This window comes from Coturnix japonica, chromosome 19 (assembly GCF_054131305.1).
Source record: "Coturnix japonica strain WE chromosome 19, WE-NBRP24, whole genome shotgun sequence".
Classification (NCBI taxonomy): domain Eukaryota; kingdom Metazoa; phylum Chordata; class Aves; order Galliformes; family Phasianidae; genus Coturnix; species Coturnix japonica.
In genome coordinates this window covers 12,334,200-12,350,798 of record NC_140681.1, presented here as the reverse complement: position 1 = coordinate 12,350,798, position 16,599 = coordinate 12,334,200, and the positions used below count along the sequence as shown (strand labels likewise).

The 16,599-nt window shown below is 40.3% G+C and overlaps 1 protein-coding gene across 1 annotated transcript in view; it reads right to left on the bottom strand.

The window, feature by feature from the left end:
• Positions 1-16,599, bottom strand: part of CTCFL (CCCTC-binding factor like) — a 25,742-nt gene extending 9,143 nt beyond the window's left edge. Inside the window, 8 exon segments of the mRNA XM_085519776.1 lie at positions 343-5,749; positions 6,328-6,488; positions 7,854-7,974; positions 8,325-8,458; positions 8,613-8,783; positions 10,439-10,631; positions 11,233-11,682; positions 16,470-16,599. Of these exon segments, the coding sequence (XP_085375902.1) occupies positions 5,630-5,749; positions 6,328-6,488; positions 7,854-7,974; positions 8,325-8,458; positions 8,613-8,783; positions 10,439-10,631; positions 11,233-11,538 (1,206 nt within the window). The 5' untranslated portion in view covers positions 11,539-11,682; positions 16,470-16,599 and the 3' untranslated portion in view covers positions 343-5,629.

Here is a 16,599-nt window from a genome sequence, read left to right as displayed (position 1 = left end):
TGTAGAAATACTTGCTATGCAGGAAGAAAACAGCCTGATTGCATCAGCATGACCTGCTTTAGGTGATGATGCCAGACAAGTTCCTTCCCTCTTCCATCACACTTAGGTTCCTTGTTTAGCCCATTTCTTTAAAAGCTATCCTCAAAGGGCCAATGGCATCAGAACATCACATTCAGAAGAGTTTTGCTGCCAGCCCACAGCCCCAGCAATGCTGCAGTCAAAGGGTTTATGCAGCAGTCCAGAGCATCGAGAGTGGAAGCAAGTGCTTCTTCCAGAGCTAACATCTCTCAAAGCTGCCAACAAGTAGTTTTAAAATACAGATAGATGCAGTTAGAGACCTACCAGCTACTGGCATCTGTCTTGGTCATGAGGCTTTTATAATAGAGTGCTGTGGCTCTATCTGAACTGCTCCTCCCCAAAGCTCACCAGCATGGGCAATGGTTGGCCCTGACACTCCACAAGCTGTGAAGGAGTCAGCCTCAAGGCATTGCTTCATCTGATTCCAGCATCACCATCACCATTTCAAGTAAAAATATCCTTATCAATATTGAATTGGATGAATGTTTGTTCTTCCTTTCCTTACTGACTGATTGCACCACGCTGTCACATTCAGTCCAAACTGTGCTGCTGTCACATGTTTCCTAACAGCTGGTGTTGGTCAGCAGGTAACTCTTTAGACTGAAACTTTTCTGCACAAATCCTTCCACAATCCTCTGTATACGTACAGATCTTGAAAGAACACAGGTTCTGCAGCCCTCTGTGCCCACACTTCTCACTGTCTGCCCACCCTGCAATGCGATGACACAAAAGAAAAGAAAATACAACAAGTTGGAAGAGCAGTAAGGTCTTGGACTCCAGCAGGTGAGGACCTGCTTGGATGCAATAACAATGGGTGCAGAAATAAGAGAAAGATGCTACTTGCCTTCAGGATGCCTATGAGGCTCTGTCATACACAGGGATCTCCAGATGAGATACCTACACTTTCACTGCCAACCCTTAAATGAGGGCTGGAAGGGGTGGATCCTGGCTCCAGCCCTTCTGGTCACTCAAATGCATTGCTTACACCTGAGCTCCCCTGGGTTAGCCCTGCCTTCCCACCAGGTGCTCCATCACTGTTTCAGGCCGTGATGTACCATTTCCACTACAGTTACAGGATACAGCTTCTAGAGCTGCATGGGGTCCCCATGGCAAACCCCCCACCCTCATTCCCCATCCCTGCCATGTGCCCACACGCTCCCCACCACACACAGCAGGAGGAGTGCAGGCACAGCACTGAGAGAAGTGATGCCGAGGAGCTGCTCGCTGTCATTTCCTGCAATTAAAGACTACTTACTTTTCATGCTCGTGCTGCCAACCCCCCCATCTGACTGCCACACTTGCTGAATTTCATTTTCGAAATGTTGTAATTTGTTAGAGATCACACCCAACTGGTTATTTGACTGTCTGGGTTTAAACACTACCTTTGTAGCTGATCCTGGGGCTCTCTGTCACAAAAAAAAAAAAAAAAAAAAAGAGAATATTTAAGAGGATTTTCTCCATTTGTATCTCATGAAGGAATTCTCTTCATTTAAGGCAAAGGACGGAGTTCTCTGCCAAGTATTTATACACAAATAGAATCACAGTCTCTGGCTTTGTGATAGGAGTCGCATCCTCAGGGTACAATTACGGCAATTATCTGGATGGATCTTCTCATCAGTAACCTTTGACTCATCTCCTACGAACTGTCAGTCTTCATCATCAGATGGGGAAAGCAGTCTATTGTTTCTATTCAATCATCTGCTTCTGAGAAAGAGAAAACCCCGTGATGAGGACAGCCTGCCTGCCCAAATCTGTGACCTCCTGCAGCTCTCCTGCATCTGCCAGGCGGGCAGCAGGGACCAGCAGCAGCTCGCTCCTGTGCTGTGCTGCTGTCAGGACGAAAGCAGCAGGCGCCCCCTGAAACTTCTGCATTTCTCATTGGGATTTCAAGGCAAGCAGAGAAGATCTTTTTGCATGCAAAGTAGAGCCGCATCTCCCAGTTCTAAAAGCTGAAGCTCCCTCCATGTTTCCTCCCCACGAGACTCTGCCACCAGCCACGTCCGTGGCCTTTAGTTGTGCTGCCATAGTGTTTTTACATCAGCCTAAGCGCTGACCTTTATGAAGTTATGAATGTTATTTCAATTTTAATACTTGGAGTTTAATGTCTCTGGAAGAGATTAACCACACCAGCTTAATGTCTTTGGTTCCTTGCACATTCGCTCACTGCTTTCTAATGTAACTTAATCACTGCATGCTGCCACTCCCCTCCGTTTCTATTTCTAGTTCAGTGCAATTATTTAAACAAGCAAGAAGGCAGCAGCACGCTGTTTTATCAGTGGGTCTCATTGCACCTAAAAGCAAAAGAATTAAATCAGAGATTAATTTTCTTCTGTGTTTCATCTTCCTCCTCTGTACAGTGGAGACAGCCATAGCTGCTGCTGCAGGGAGCTGCCAGGTTTTCACAGTACCAGACACAATTAATAGAGCTGAGATGTGCTTACAGCTGTGGGCAGGGAGCTCTGGCTGCAGCTGTAGCAGTGCAGTGCCTTTGCTTCCACCAGTACCAGTGCTGCCCATTAGGGAAGGAACCAGGCAGCGCTGCCATGAGGGTCATTTCAGGTTTGAGCTCTGAGGTCCCACAGCTGTCACTGCACTCTGTTTCTTTTACAGAACAAGACAATGTGCACCAGGAATGGGAGTGCAAGCAACTGGGGTTGGAGAAATTGAGGCTGTGTACGTTTTCTAATTGCAATGTAGTTGTGAGATTGTTAAATAACCGTAACAAATTGATTCTAACTAACAAAGAAAGTAATCGCTGTGAAGATCTTCAGCAGATGACAGTCAGTGTGTTTTGCTAATCCAGAAACCCAGCCAGCAATATTTAAAAGACACAAACAGTTTTTTGGATACGAAGGAAAAAATATCAGGAATTTAAGATGACAGTTAATTTCTTGGAAAGGAGACAATTCAGGAAGTGGAAATAAGCTGGAAACTCACTGTTCTCTGCTCTTACAGAACACTGCCCAGGCAAAAGGTAATGATCACTGCGTGCTGAAATCCCAGGTCACAGGGACCCATCCCAGCAGCGTGATGCTGTGGGAGCAAGGCAGATTCAAAGCCCGTTCTCCTTCCTGGCAGCGCGGCTGCAGCTCGTAGTGACAACTAGAGCTTCATCTGCTAAGAAAAACAGCTAAAAAAACCTCTTGGTTTAGCCTTCACCTGCACAAGATGTTAAGCGAGATGCCTAATTTCAAACTGAGGAAAAATAAATAAGTAAAACAATAAAAAATATTATTAATTACTAATTAATATCAATAAATTAATAAAACTAGAGCACCTTTGTCATGCATCTTTCTTTTGCTGGTCTGCTGTCGGAGATGTGAACCGGTGCTGCCATCTCCAGGAAGCGCTGCTGATCGGCTGCATTGCGCACTGCTCAGCACCAGCCCATGGCAGAGCAGCACTACCGTTAGTATCTATTTCATGGCATGAACCCTTCCTGAATGTTTAATGACTCCTCTATAATTCGTAACTGAAGTTGTTTGTTTGTTTTTTAAATTGTCATCTGTTCAGAGTATGTACTGTTTTAGTAAAAACTAATACATGTGTACTGATCTTATAGGTACAAATAACACCACGGAGTTCACTTTGTAAACCCATCACCTGAAAGCTACGGTAATGTAAGTTCTTAAGTACAGCAACCAGCGTTCCCAGTTAAAAAGCTCGAGTCCATAAGGAATGACTCCTGAGTAGGTCTAAAGCATTCCGTCTTGATTTCAAAAAGGACACATTCTGGCTTCTAACTATTCAGATTGTCATTTTTCAACTTCATTAATGTCTTTTATTTTTTCATATACATTCTACTTTGTGTAGTGTGATGCTCAGATACCAGCACAGGGCAGCACTCAGCTTGGTTAGTAACAATTCAAGCAAGCAATATATTCAGAGCACTGATCACGTCCAATATATAACATCATATCTTCACTTTCAATTTATTTAGATAATGAAACTAATTTACATTGAATATTACACGATGAGCCAGGTAAGTAAGTAGCGCTTATTATAAGTTTAGAGGAAAACTAAGCATTAAGTGGAAATTTAAATTTTCGTATTATAATATAATCAACAATTAAAAAAGAAAATGTGTGTTCCAGCCAATCACTGGTGGCACCAGCCACAAGTCATTTCTAATGAGGGCTCAGCTCTTATGGTAACAGTCATTTATGAAGGCACAGAGAGGAGCCCACAGGCCCTGCATAGTGTGCAAGAAGAGAACAGCGATGGATACTCCCAAATATCAATTATTAAAAAAAAAAAAAAAAAAGAAATCTGGAACTAGCACAGAAATTCTAAAAGCTGTGCATGTCAAATAACAGACTGAATATCTGCATGAGCAATAGCTAATGAGACATTATCTTAGCTGTAGAAACTGAAGTTTCCAGATGAAAGGATATGAAAGATACCAAAAAGATATTGTTTGCGTGCACCAAAACATTAATAAACAGCTAAATCTAATTATTGCAAAAGCATACACACTGCAGCTGTAAACTTCTCTCTAAACATACCATTACATTCTTACCAGAGAAAACAGAAATGTCAATGCTAATGTAAACTCAGCTGCTGATATATATTCATTATATTCATTATATTCATTCAGAAAGGCTTCAACATTTCTTACTCTGTGTCAAATTTTATCTCCGCGTCATTGGCCACAAATCAGTGTAGGTATAACCTGCTATATCAGAATGTAATGTTTGAGGACATCTAGGCCTTAGATATATTTCTACCTGCCCACCATTCTGGTCTCCCCAGATCTGAATTTATTCACTTCCTATTAACCTTAACCTAATGAGAAAAGATGAGGAAGCAGAAGAAAGAGAAGGAAAGAGATTAACTACAGACCATCCTCTGTTTCATGTTGAAGGAATAAATGCTCAGTGCTCAAGTGCTACCTACACTGAGTAACACTGAGTAATTACAAGCACCCTTCTGACTGTACAGACGTGCTGAGCCAAGAGATCTGTAAATGGGCCTGGTCACCCCTTCAGCATGACAGAAGGATGACTCTAGCCATTTAAATCACTAGAGTTTTTATTATTGGATCATTATCTGATTTGAGTATGAGAGAAGAACAATTTTTTTGTTAAGATGCATATTGAGATTAATGTGCAATTTGGGTTTTGAAACCAAAAATGTTCCATTCTGGTCTGTATTAAAGCAGTGTATTATCAAAAATAGGCTCATAAGGAAACTCACTACAGCTCAACGCAGCAATGATTGTTTCATTCACCTTTATAAAGGCAAAGTGAATTTGTAAAAGGGAAAAGAAAAAATGCATTTGTAAGCATTGCTGAGCAAGGAATTTAGGAAGATATCTGCAGGAGCTGAGGAATAGCAGTCCCAGAACAAGTACCTGAGCAGTGACCCAGAGCAGAAGACCAGAACTTCTGCTCAGCAATTCAAGACTGTTCTAAAGCATTCCTCCATTTTTAGCACTTAAATTAGCTTCATTGTGAAACAGTAATTAAGCAGCAGGGAAGATTTACCACCTTAGCCTTTTATTCTTCATTCTAATTTACATGATTAAATTCTAACTTATTCACTGATTACCTTATTGCTTAGCATGCTTTGGATTCTCCCTTTCTTTCCTTCTACCCTTGCTTCTTTTTCTGGGTGTAGAAGTTTTGGCCTTCACCAATCCACATTTTTCAGGATACTTCTGCATATCACCCTGGTAGCATAATGAAGTGTAAATACATTAATCAAATATTAATATTATATATATATATATATTATATATAATATTGAGTTACTGCCCAGTCCCTTGGAGAAGGTTAGAGCTTCTCCTCCTGATGTCATTAATGTTTGCAGAGACAATGACCAAGCAATGGAAAAGCTTCAGAATGAGGGCAGAATAAAGATATTTTTACATACAATTTGCTCTATCAAATAGTGCTATTGTGGTTTTTTTCATCTCTTGTAGTTTCCATGGAAATAAGTAGGAGACATTACTTTTGGATCAACCTTTGTATTTCTTCATACTATCAGTTCAGCAAAAGATATATGCAATATAATCAATGCTTTTATTATGGAGTCTGCAGATGTATAAAATATATTTGTCAGAGATACATACAGACCAGAACATCTGTGGATCTTTCATTTTAGCACACACACTAGCTGTACTACAGATCTCCCCTCCCCCTTATTTTGTCCCTGTAAGTTAAAGTATTAGGTAAGAGTACCCAATGCAAACCCTGCTTGCCAAGTCATCCACTTAATACGCAATAATTTGTCAGTGAGTTTAAATACCTGCTTGCATGGATAGCTGCACTGATCACATCTGAAACTTCTTCCATCCCCGTGAATCTTCTTGCACTGAGTAAGAGCATAATGGTTGTGAAAAGCAGGCTCACAGTGACTGCACTGAACCGCCACTGCCATACGTGAATGCACACTTTGTAACTGGACACCTGAAGAGTTGAAATAATTATTTTAATGGTAAATTTTGGATCTCCACAAGTTTGAACAAGAATTAGATTGTGCACAGCCCCAAGTAACATGTTTGTTATAGAAGAAAGTGGAAGAAAAAAGGACCTTCTGTACTCTCAGCAAAAATTCCAGAGAAATTAAGCATTTATAAGCTGAAATTGTTTAACAAATCAAACCTCTTTGAAAGTTCCAGTAATGGTCTACTTTAACCTACACAAGATTCATTTCAAAATGCCACCCAAAGTAGCCGGTAATTACAAAGGAATTGTGACATGTTGACACTAATTCCATGCTGACTTTGAAATAGTTAAATCCATTAAGTGGCACCTTTCTGAAAACACAGATAGATACTAGAGGCAGATTTGTCTGCCCACATATTTTTAATACAGCCATTTCATAACTTCAAAAATCTAAAATTGTGTCTAGCTCTTCTTGGTACTGGTCAACTGTATCACTTAAATGTGCCCTATTTCTTTGTACTGATTTCCTAACAAAACTCTTACCTGTTCAAGAACATTTTCTCCCTAGAAGAGAATTGAATTTACACATGAAATAAAGCCATAGTGACTTCACAGGGATTTGAATCAAGTAGTCTTCCAAACAAGAGCTGTTTAAAAATGTAGTACATGCAACCCCCAGAGAATCCCAAAGCCTTGTATCTCCAGAACTATCTATGAGAAGTTTAACTTTTATTTTTAGTATCAATCTTATTCCAACACTGTTTGACACAGATGACAATGGGGTAAATAAATGAATTTTCTGCACATGGAGTAAAAATGTACTTATGCAGTGCTCTATTTTTTACATTCTGGAGGAAAACCCCAACCAAGGAAGAGATATTTCAGTTTATTGTATCATCTTCAGTGTTTCATGATTGTTATACAGTCTGAAAATAATATTAGAAACTGATACAAACAAATTCAGAATCCAACAGGTAACCTGGAGGGGAAAAAGGACAAAATATTTGATGCTTTGTATTTTAAACAACTTAAAGCATCAACCACAAGATGTCACCCCATCTCCTTGCAGGAACTTCCCTGTAAATCAGCACTGACATTGTCCATAGAATATTCTGTAATGATGTAAAGTCACATAACACATTTGGTATCATTATAAGCAGTAACAAGTAGAAACATTTTGGCCCTAACTATCTCTAGGCCACAGCAATGTGGAATAAGCAAAGCACACAAAATACGTGCTTTTCAGGTATGTTTTTACTCAAAATCACAGATGAAAAATGTTGTGATTTACAGACTGAAATTAGGAAGGAAATTCACAAGGAAACCCATGAAATTTGAAGGCCTACAGGAAACACAGGCATAAATAATGACACTGGGGAATCCTACCTGAATGAACTGCCATGTGTCTTTTCAGTTTATATGCATCTTTGCCAGCATAACTGCAAAGGTAGCAGGCATAAGGACGCTCTCCTGTATGTGAGCGAATGTGTCGCTTCAGTTTACTTGCCTAGCATAAAAATAAGAAAATGTCTGCAGTAACATTTGCATTTATAGCAGCATAAACAGTTAAAATATAAGCAAATTTACAAAATACATCTACTGCAATTTTAAATACTGCATCAGTTACAGACTTAGTGCTGCCTGTTCTGGTTTTAGGTGATATTCTGTACTCTTCCCTTGTGGTCCTTTCACAAGCCAAAGTATTATACAACGTAAACTTTGGCCATTTGGCCAGTGCAGTGTACATACATATATTTGCACTGCAAGACAGGCATTAATACTGTAGCTTGCCACATACAACTTAGCATCTGAAAGCCTACCAACCTTCCCCAAAGAATTCAGAAATGCTGTACTTACTTCCACACTCTAATATTTACACATTGAATACTTGAAAGGTTTTTCAAAGGTATGCTTGTAACACCTGTGCCGTGCAAGCTCCCCACTGGTCACAAATGCTATATCACAGTCACTGCATTTATAGGGCCTGGTCCCTGTGGGAGTATAACATTCCTAAGAACCTTATTTAATAGCCATATGATCCGTCTGCATTAAATCAACACGCACAATTTTTATCAGAATTGATTAAACTGATTAAATAATGCAGACAATATGTAACATGGAATATCTGCACACATAAGATAATACCTGTATGTACATTCACGTGGTTCTGCAGGAGTGTAGCTGTTCGAAAAGCCTTGAGGCAGATGTGACACACGTGATGTTTTTCTTCAGAATGGATTTTCCTGTGACGGTTCAGACTTGATATCTTGAGTGAGGTGTATGTACACAGCTCACAGCTGAAGACTGCTTTTTCTCCTGTGAGAACAAAGGCACAATTAGATCATGAGATACAAAAGAACGACTTCACTCTTCAAAAGTAGTACTGAATTCAATATAGTGCCTCTAGTTTAAGGAAACTACCTCACATTTATACATAAAAGTGCTTCAAAATGCAATAATTTCTTCCTGACAGCTTGCCTTTCTGTAACACAGCTATTTAAGACTTTAGCAATTCACCCCAAAATAGTGCCATGCATTAGTGATATAATTGAGAACCTAATTCTAGGAATCCTACCTCCTAGTCTAACTCCCACCTCCAAGAGAGGATGAAAGTTTCACATGGCTAAGATGTGGTTCATCAAGGCACTTCTAAACAATGCAACACACTTCTTGTTGTCAACTGTCTGATTGGTACTAACAAATGCAAAGATTTGGATATGGCAGGCTAAGCTACCCTCAGCTTTCAGCCAAGTGTATGTAAAATCTGTTATGATGTAAAAGCCCCTACAAAATTATTAGTTGACTTTAAGGATAGAAAGATCAGCTCCTTGAAGAAGACAGAATAAAGTCTCGCTTTCTGGATTACACAACATTTCCAAGTTCTTAGCACAGCAGTAACAAATTTCTTTGAGAGCAACAGTGAAGAGGAAACGTGCTGCACTTTCAGTTTTGAAAAGGATTCAAAACTGCAAAATGGCAAATAGATTATAAGAGAAGAGCCTTTCCAGAACAGTTGCCTCAGCTCCCAAATGCACTCTGTAATGTTTTTCATGCTGAGACCAAAATGCCTTTTATACAGCGCTTCATAGCACACAGAACGTGCTGCTAACATTTCAGTAACAGCAAACAAAACCGCTTTATTGTTGTTTATTCATTATGGATTCATCCCACAGAACAGAACTTCCTTTGCGTTGTTAAACCTGTTCAAGTGTGCTCCCTTTAAATGCAATATCTAAACCAAGGGACGTTATTGATTGGTACATCCATACTTCAAACAACCTGCACCAGTCTACCTTCATATCCAGATATTATGAGGGACATATTCACAGATTTTTCAACTCCACTGATGTCATCCGACTTTCAGAGCACAGACATACAGATTCTAGGGAAACAGTCACTTTATACGCCCCTTAAGTCAGTCCTTAAACTCTGCAACACACTCCTACATTCCTGAAGTATTAAGACATGAAGACAGCTACGTTCTGTTACTCTCATTGAGGTTCTGGGAGATAATCCCGCTGACAGGCACTGGTATTTGCCTACCACTCTTAACCAGCAAACTGGAACCATTCTAAGCTCATCCACAAACCCTGAATATATGCATCTTGAAGCTGAATGGACAAGATTAAATAAATTATCAGGCTTATCCAAAGGCATTTTATACCCGATCTTAACTCTAACACCTCCCTGGAGGTTTTAAAAACCACATCATGTTCAAAACACCATTAATTTCTAAACTCCACGCAGAATGGATCTCCTGAACACAATACATATGACATCAACTCATATTTCATTGCTTAAGGCAAAAGAGTATTCTCCCTTCTTTTAATTTTCCACAGAAAATTAGCTTTAACTTAACCTAAACAATTAACAGCATGGACATTTCATACAAAACCTCCATGTTGCTTCAAAATCTAACTTAAAATATGTTATCAAATAATTAACTACAGGTATTACAGTCAACAATTTACCTTCCTTATGATGTGAAGAACTCATTTGAGATTCTAGATACTTGGGATCTCTTATAACTGTTTGTACTGATGGAGATGAATATTTGTGGTTTTTATCTTCATCATGTGAGTCTGACCAATCATCACTAGCTTTACAGCTCAGACCCTCTGCTTCCTTTCCTCCATCCTCTTCAGACTGGGCCATTTGCTAGACCTTATTTTCAAATTCAGTGACATCATTATCTCTGTTAACCTACTTAATTAAGAAGTTTTTAAACTGCCTTAATCCTTTGTCATAAGATCATGACAGTTTTTATTTTTGTTAATTAATCTTAAATACGATCACATCCCAGAGAGTATCTAGAATGGCAAGGAATCTCTATTATAAACCAGTAGTTAGCAGAGGTTTAATACCAATGTTTCGTGTCCTTTCAATACAGCACATTTCATATGAAACCATATCACACATCCAACAATCACTGTCGTATTGTGCTCACATAAAAGAAATTTTCTAACACTATTTAACAGACGTAGGCTCTGAAACAACAAAAGCACCACAGTGCTTTTGATGAACTGAATTAAAAGTTTGTCTGAGCTGTAGCAGCTTAGAGCTAGTAATCTAGAAAGGCTACGTTTTTTGTTTGCTTTTTTCAATAGAGTATGAAATTACAGAGAGCTGCACAAAGGATTAGCTATTTCAGTCCAACAAATCTCAACACTTAGGAAAAATGATACTAAAGTCAGAACAGTGTGAGTCTGATAGTACAAGTTAACAACTATCATATTGCCACCTTCACCACACCCAGAATTAGTACCTCAATCAGCAGCATGTCACTTGGCTCCTCCATTGACTTGTTCTCTGAACTCTCTGCCTTTCCTTCTTGCAGAATGTTAATGTGCACCAAGCCCAAGTCACACAGATCACACACGGCCTCGTGCCCACTCACTGGCACACCCTGCCCATGCTGCACCATGTCCTCCTGAGGGTGGGCAGTGATGTGACAGATGCCTGCAATGCCATCTTCCTCTGCCCTTAAACACACTGTCTGTAGTGTCAGCAAGTCTCTTTCACCCTCTTCAGGAGACAGGGACCACTCTGCGAGGTCACTCGTCCCCATCATCGCATCACTGACACTTCTCTTCTCCTTCTCTGGGATTATCTTGTTCTCATCACCCTCTTCTGTTCCATCCCAGTTTCTTACAGCACCTTTGATTTTGGTGAAAGGCTCCAGCAGACCTAACACCACATCCACCAGTGAAGAAGCCTGCTTAGAACGCAAAGTTAAAACAAGGGCAAACCACGATCTTTTCAGCCAAGCTCCCCAGCCTTGTTCCTCAGCCCTGAGCCCTCCACAAGCCCAGCTGCACCTCTGTGTCCACTCCCACCATCCCCTCATGAGCCCATCTCCCCACACCTCCCAACCACCATCTTCCACACATTCCTTCCTTCCCCATGCACTCATCCAAGGGCCCCCACCTGAGCTGCCTCACTGCCCACAGAGCCAGCTCATCCCCAGGGGAAGGACATACCCAGGCCTGCACTGAGGGCCCATGGCAGTCCTGTGTAAAGATCTCAGTCTTAATTGTAGGTCCTTAACCTTCTGCCCCTGCTCAGTTGCAGAGCACACGGTGTAGCTCAGTTGGTTTTCCCACTTTTCAAAGCATTAGAAGTGATTCCCACGTTTCCCATCCGGAAGCACTCAGCCTGGTGCCACCTCTGAGTGCTGCTGAAGAGCTGGTTGACGGCAGCACTGCAGCATCTCTTACCATCATGGCTTAAGTATTATGCAAAACTGACTGAAGTACATTCACAGAGGCAGTAGAGCGGTATATAAACATCTTCATATTATACTTCAGGCCACTGCTGGCTATTCAAGGAGAACAAGTTTTGGATTAAGTGTTCTCCAAAGGTATTGTAAAAATGTTTTTGAGATAAACTTGTGAGGTTTGAGAGACTAACATTTAATCTTGTGTACCTTTCCAGACTATCAATTTCCAACACTCAAACACCTCACAAGGCCCACTTACCATTCACACTCTATTACAAACTAGTGCAAAGGAAGGATGTGGAGCCTCCCCTCTAAATGGTAGGTATGATGTAGCACAGTGCATTGCAGAGCTGCTATCACCCAGCATGAACCAGATCCCACTCAACACTTTACTGAACTTAAAAAATATCCCTCGTCAGTTTATGGCTTTCCTCACCTGTGTCAGTGACCCCCTTGAAAGTGGCATTTGTGAAATATCCTTAGTTCAAAGTAGCAGCAATGCTGGTGGTTTGTTAGGCTTTCTAGTTCCGTATTTTGCCCAATACCAATATTACACCGTGTCCTTCTGAATACAGTGGGCACTACTGGTTATCCAGGAGCCACATGAGCCCTCTTCCAAAGAATCTGGCAGGGACTTTTTTGTGAATTTTTGTGTTTCAAGTACCTAAGATAGCACATGTTATACAGCTCTGGATTTCTACAAATGGTGCAGCCATGACAAGTACCTCAGTGGTAAGGCAGGAACAGCAGAAACAGGCTGTAAGGATGGCAAATTAAAAACAAATATAACGATGAGCCTGATATTAATCTGGTCATTGACCTTATTGGACCTTATCCTCAGAGGCAGCAGATTCCTATAATTGCCACAAATGTCCTTGACACAGCTTTTCTTATCTACACATCTGTAGAATTGGAAATGCAAGAACAATATAAAATTTTTACCCTTAGTAACTGCAAATGAGTTGTAACTGTTATGTTACAACAATTCAATACAAATCCAATGCAATTATTTAAGGAAGAGTATGTATTCCATCAAAGTAGGACTAATATTTCAGGGCCAATACCACATTATAATAACTTATGATCTACTGAATCTGTATGTAAGCAGCTGACATTAGAAAAGCTTCATTATGATGCAACATAAAATATACGTGCTCGAAAGTTTTCAGCTTCATTCTCTTCCTGTGTTTTAGAAAATCATTTCAGACAGCTTTAGAGGCCATGTAACCAGCCTTTCCTGTGTATATTTTGCACCTCCATCTTCCTATGATAGGTCCTAAACTATAACCCTCTGTTACTGACAGAAGGATTGCCATTAATTTAAATGTGTTTGGGATTAGGCCCAGAATAGATAACTGCTCAAGCTGTAATGTTATTTACACATTTCTGACCTGTCCACAAAACTCGGGGCTGTTATGGTACACTGGAAAGAAAAGAAAAAAAGCAGACCAAAGCAAAAAGTGTAACAGATAAACCCCAGTTTAACCTTACATGTTCATAATGATTCACTTTTATGATATTTCTTCTTGCAGTTAACTCTGTTCTCCTCTGGAACATGACTCCTGTTACCCTACTAGGAAACTCAGTCTTTGTTGTGACTTATTTTGACAGTTTTAATATCATTTTCCACCTGGCATCTGAAAAGTTTTCCATTTTCACTCTCCTCCGATGTCTCACTTTTGTTTCCAAGTGTATGTTGTATTCACACTGCACCTGTCACAGTGGAATCCACGTCCCCTAACATTGGTCTACAAACCTATAAGCCTTTACTTCTGCTCTTACACCAGGGACAACTGCTACCTTCATCGCCTGTTTTGCAGTGTGATCTGCTCCTCTAAATGATGATAGCAGGAAATAACTCTCACACCATCACCTGTTTCAGAGAAAGCCACTACAATTTTAAGTTCTCCTGCCTCACGTGACTCTTTATATGTCGGTCTGTTATCAGGTTGTACTCACTAAATGGTGACATATTTTCTGGTGCTGTTGTCAACTTGTTCTTTTAGTGTTCCACTTTCACACTGATGAAGAATTACTTCAGGGACTACCAAAAACCTGACTTTAATTCCAGCAGGAATTTTTTAGCATTCAGATCTGACTTGGATTTCTTGTCAAATGGCACAGAACTACTACAGTCCTCATCTTTATGGCCATTTAAAAGCTGGTCAGACCTCTAGCCCAAACACTTAGCTACAGCCCTGCTTGTGTATACAGTCCTACTCGTTACTAGACTTTTTCACCAAAGCAAAAGAAAGATGGGAGCACAACAAAGCAAAGACAAAGAGAAGTCATTCTGAGATGCATTGGTTGACTAGTGTCTGGCCAGGTATAAATTACCACTTCTCTTTCTCAGTGCAAAGAGGAAGGTGAGAAGAGATACAGCTCTCTCATAGAGGCACAGTGATGCTTGGACTGCCATTCATGCACAAGCCACTTGACAGGCACCGTACTGAAGGGGCAGTGAATGTCTTGTGTTGCGCTCTCTCCAGGGTTCCTCTTGGCTTTGAGAAGACAAATACCCTCTTTAAATACGAGTGGATCTAATAGAAGAACCAAAACAACTTCTATTGAGTTAAAGGCCTTAATATTTTACATCTTACCTTTGCTTTTCAAATCCTGCTCCCTACAGTTAACAATTATAATTATATAGCAAGACAAAAAAAACCCAAAAAACAAAACCAGCCAGGATATAATAGCACACAGATGTGGGATACATAAAAAGGGAAGCATTTAGCATAAGCTTGTTGGAGCTGAAAGTACCAGGGGTGATTGCTTAGGCATAAGTCACAGGAGTGGTCTAAAAATATTAACCATAATTGCAATTTATGTATTAACTGTTTCACCTAACACTGTTATATATTTAGAAGCAATTTTACCATCCAGTAATGCATGGCTTGCTGCTTCTGGCAGGCAGCAGATCTACGTGCCTGGGTCTGGTTGGAAGAAGTGTGTTTACTTCAGGACCTTTTTTCTTCCATTTCAAAAGACATGAACATAGTTACAGTTAACTACACCTCAGTGACTCCCAGTGTTTTTACAGAATACTCTTTAATCAAAGAGATAGCAAAGAAAGTTCTAAAGACAACTCCCCTTAGTTAGCTAGTAAAGCCTTTTGCTGCTGTTTGTGCAAAGGTCAAAGGAGTTAAGTTTAAAAGGCAGAAAGTTTTCCTCTTGTTTTGACTAAACTGGAGGAAACGTGCTAGAGCTGTGCAGAATTTGATTGCCAAACATGAAGTGAAGACACACAGTGAGAAAAGGTAGTAAAGGTTTAACCCAGCTGATGTAAGAAACAAAATTCAAGGATGCCCATGTTTCCTTGCCTTTATCACACTGTTAATCTTTAATCAGGAAAACAGTTCTGAGAAGAGCACTTTGTGGACAAATAAACAGGCATCAGTGTCTGGAAGTTAACAGGATCACCAGAGAACAAGACTATTAAATCATTGTCCTAATAAATCAATAAATGAGATGTACAACCCAAAGGAGTTCAAATTCTGCTTCCACGTGGATATGCAGCAAGTGCACGTTAAACCTTGCAAAATCAGCAGAAAGGAGCTGATCTGTGGGTTCAGAAGAGCAGTGGCTTCCTGTGCAAGTTTTTTCCAGCTCAGATCACAAATCTGCACAGGAACCATTTCACACAGGTTTGACATTTTTGAGGATCCTGAATTGAGCTCCTTAATGTAAAAATCCAAAGAAATTTCGGATGGGTTGCAGAATTTAAGGACAAATTAAGGAAACACTGCATCACATTAATCTAAGCAGTAGTCAGCAGGGACTATCTGTGGCACAGATAATGACCTTGTCTTATTTAGGTTTTAGGAAGAATACACAAGAAGATAGAAGCTGGCATTACCAACTCCCAGCCCTTTCCCATGGAGAAGATAAAGTCTTGGAGATGTAAAGTTAATCATCCAAAGTCAAACAGGAAATCTACAGCAGAGGAAGAAACAGAACCTAAACTTGTGAATCTGCACCCACTCTCACTGTTGGGAGCCATCATTTTTGAAGGAAACTGGCATACGAATAGATCTGTGCACCATAGGTTGGACTGCAAGTAACGAGGAATAAAAATGACAAATGAAACAAAAGGTAAATGAGAGTTTTGCAGTAAGTGAGAAGTTTGTTGCCAGTTGGCTAAACAGAGCAGCATAACACTGAAACAACTGACAATGCAATGCTGCTGTCAAGCAAAGGAACATGGAGAGGTACTGAGCAGCATGCAAAGGGAAGGAGCACCAGGAACCAGGATTAGTTCATCCTAGAAAAATAAACCAGCTTACGTTTCACAGTGCGCTGCCATTTCATTCCATAGGTGAAGTGTCTCTTAAAGGGCACAGCCAGTAGCACCCCAGTAATCAGCAGGAAGACAGAAAACTGCTCTTGAACAAGAAGTTGAAACATTGCCTGCTG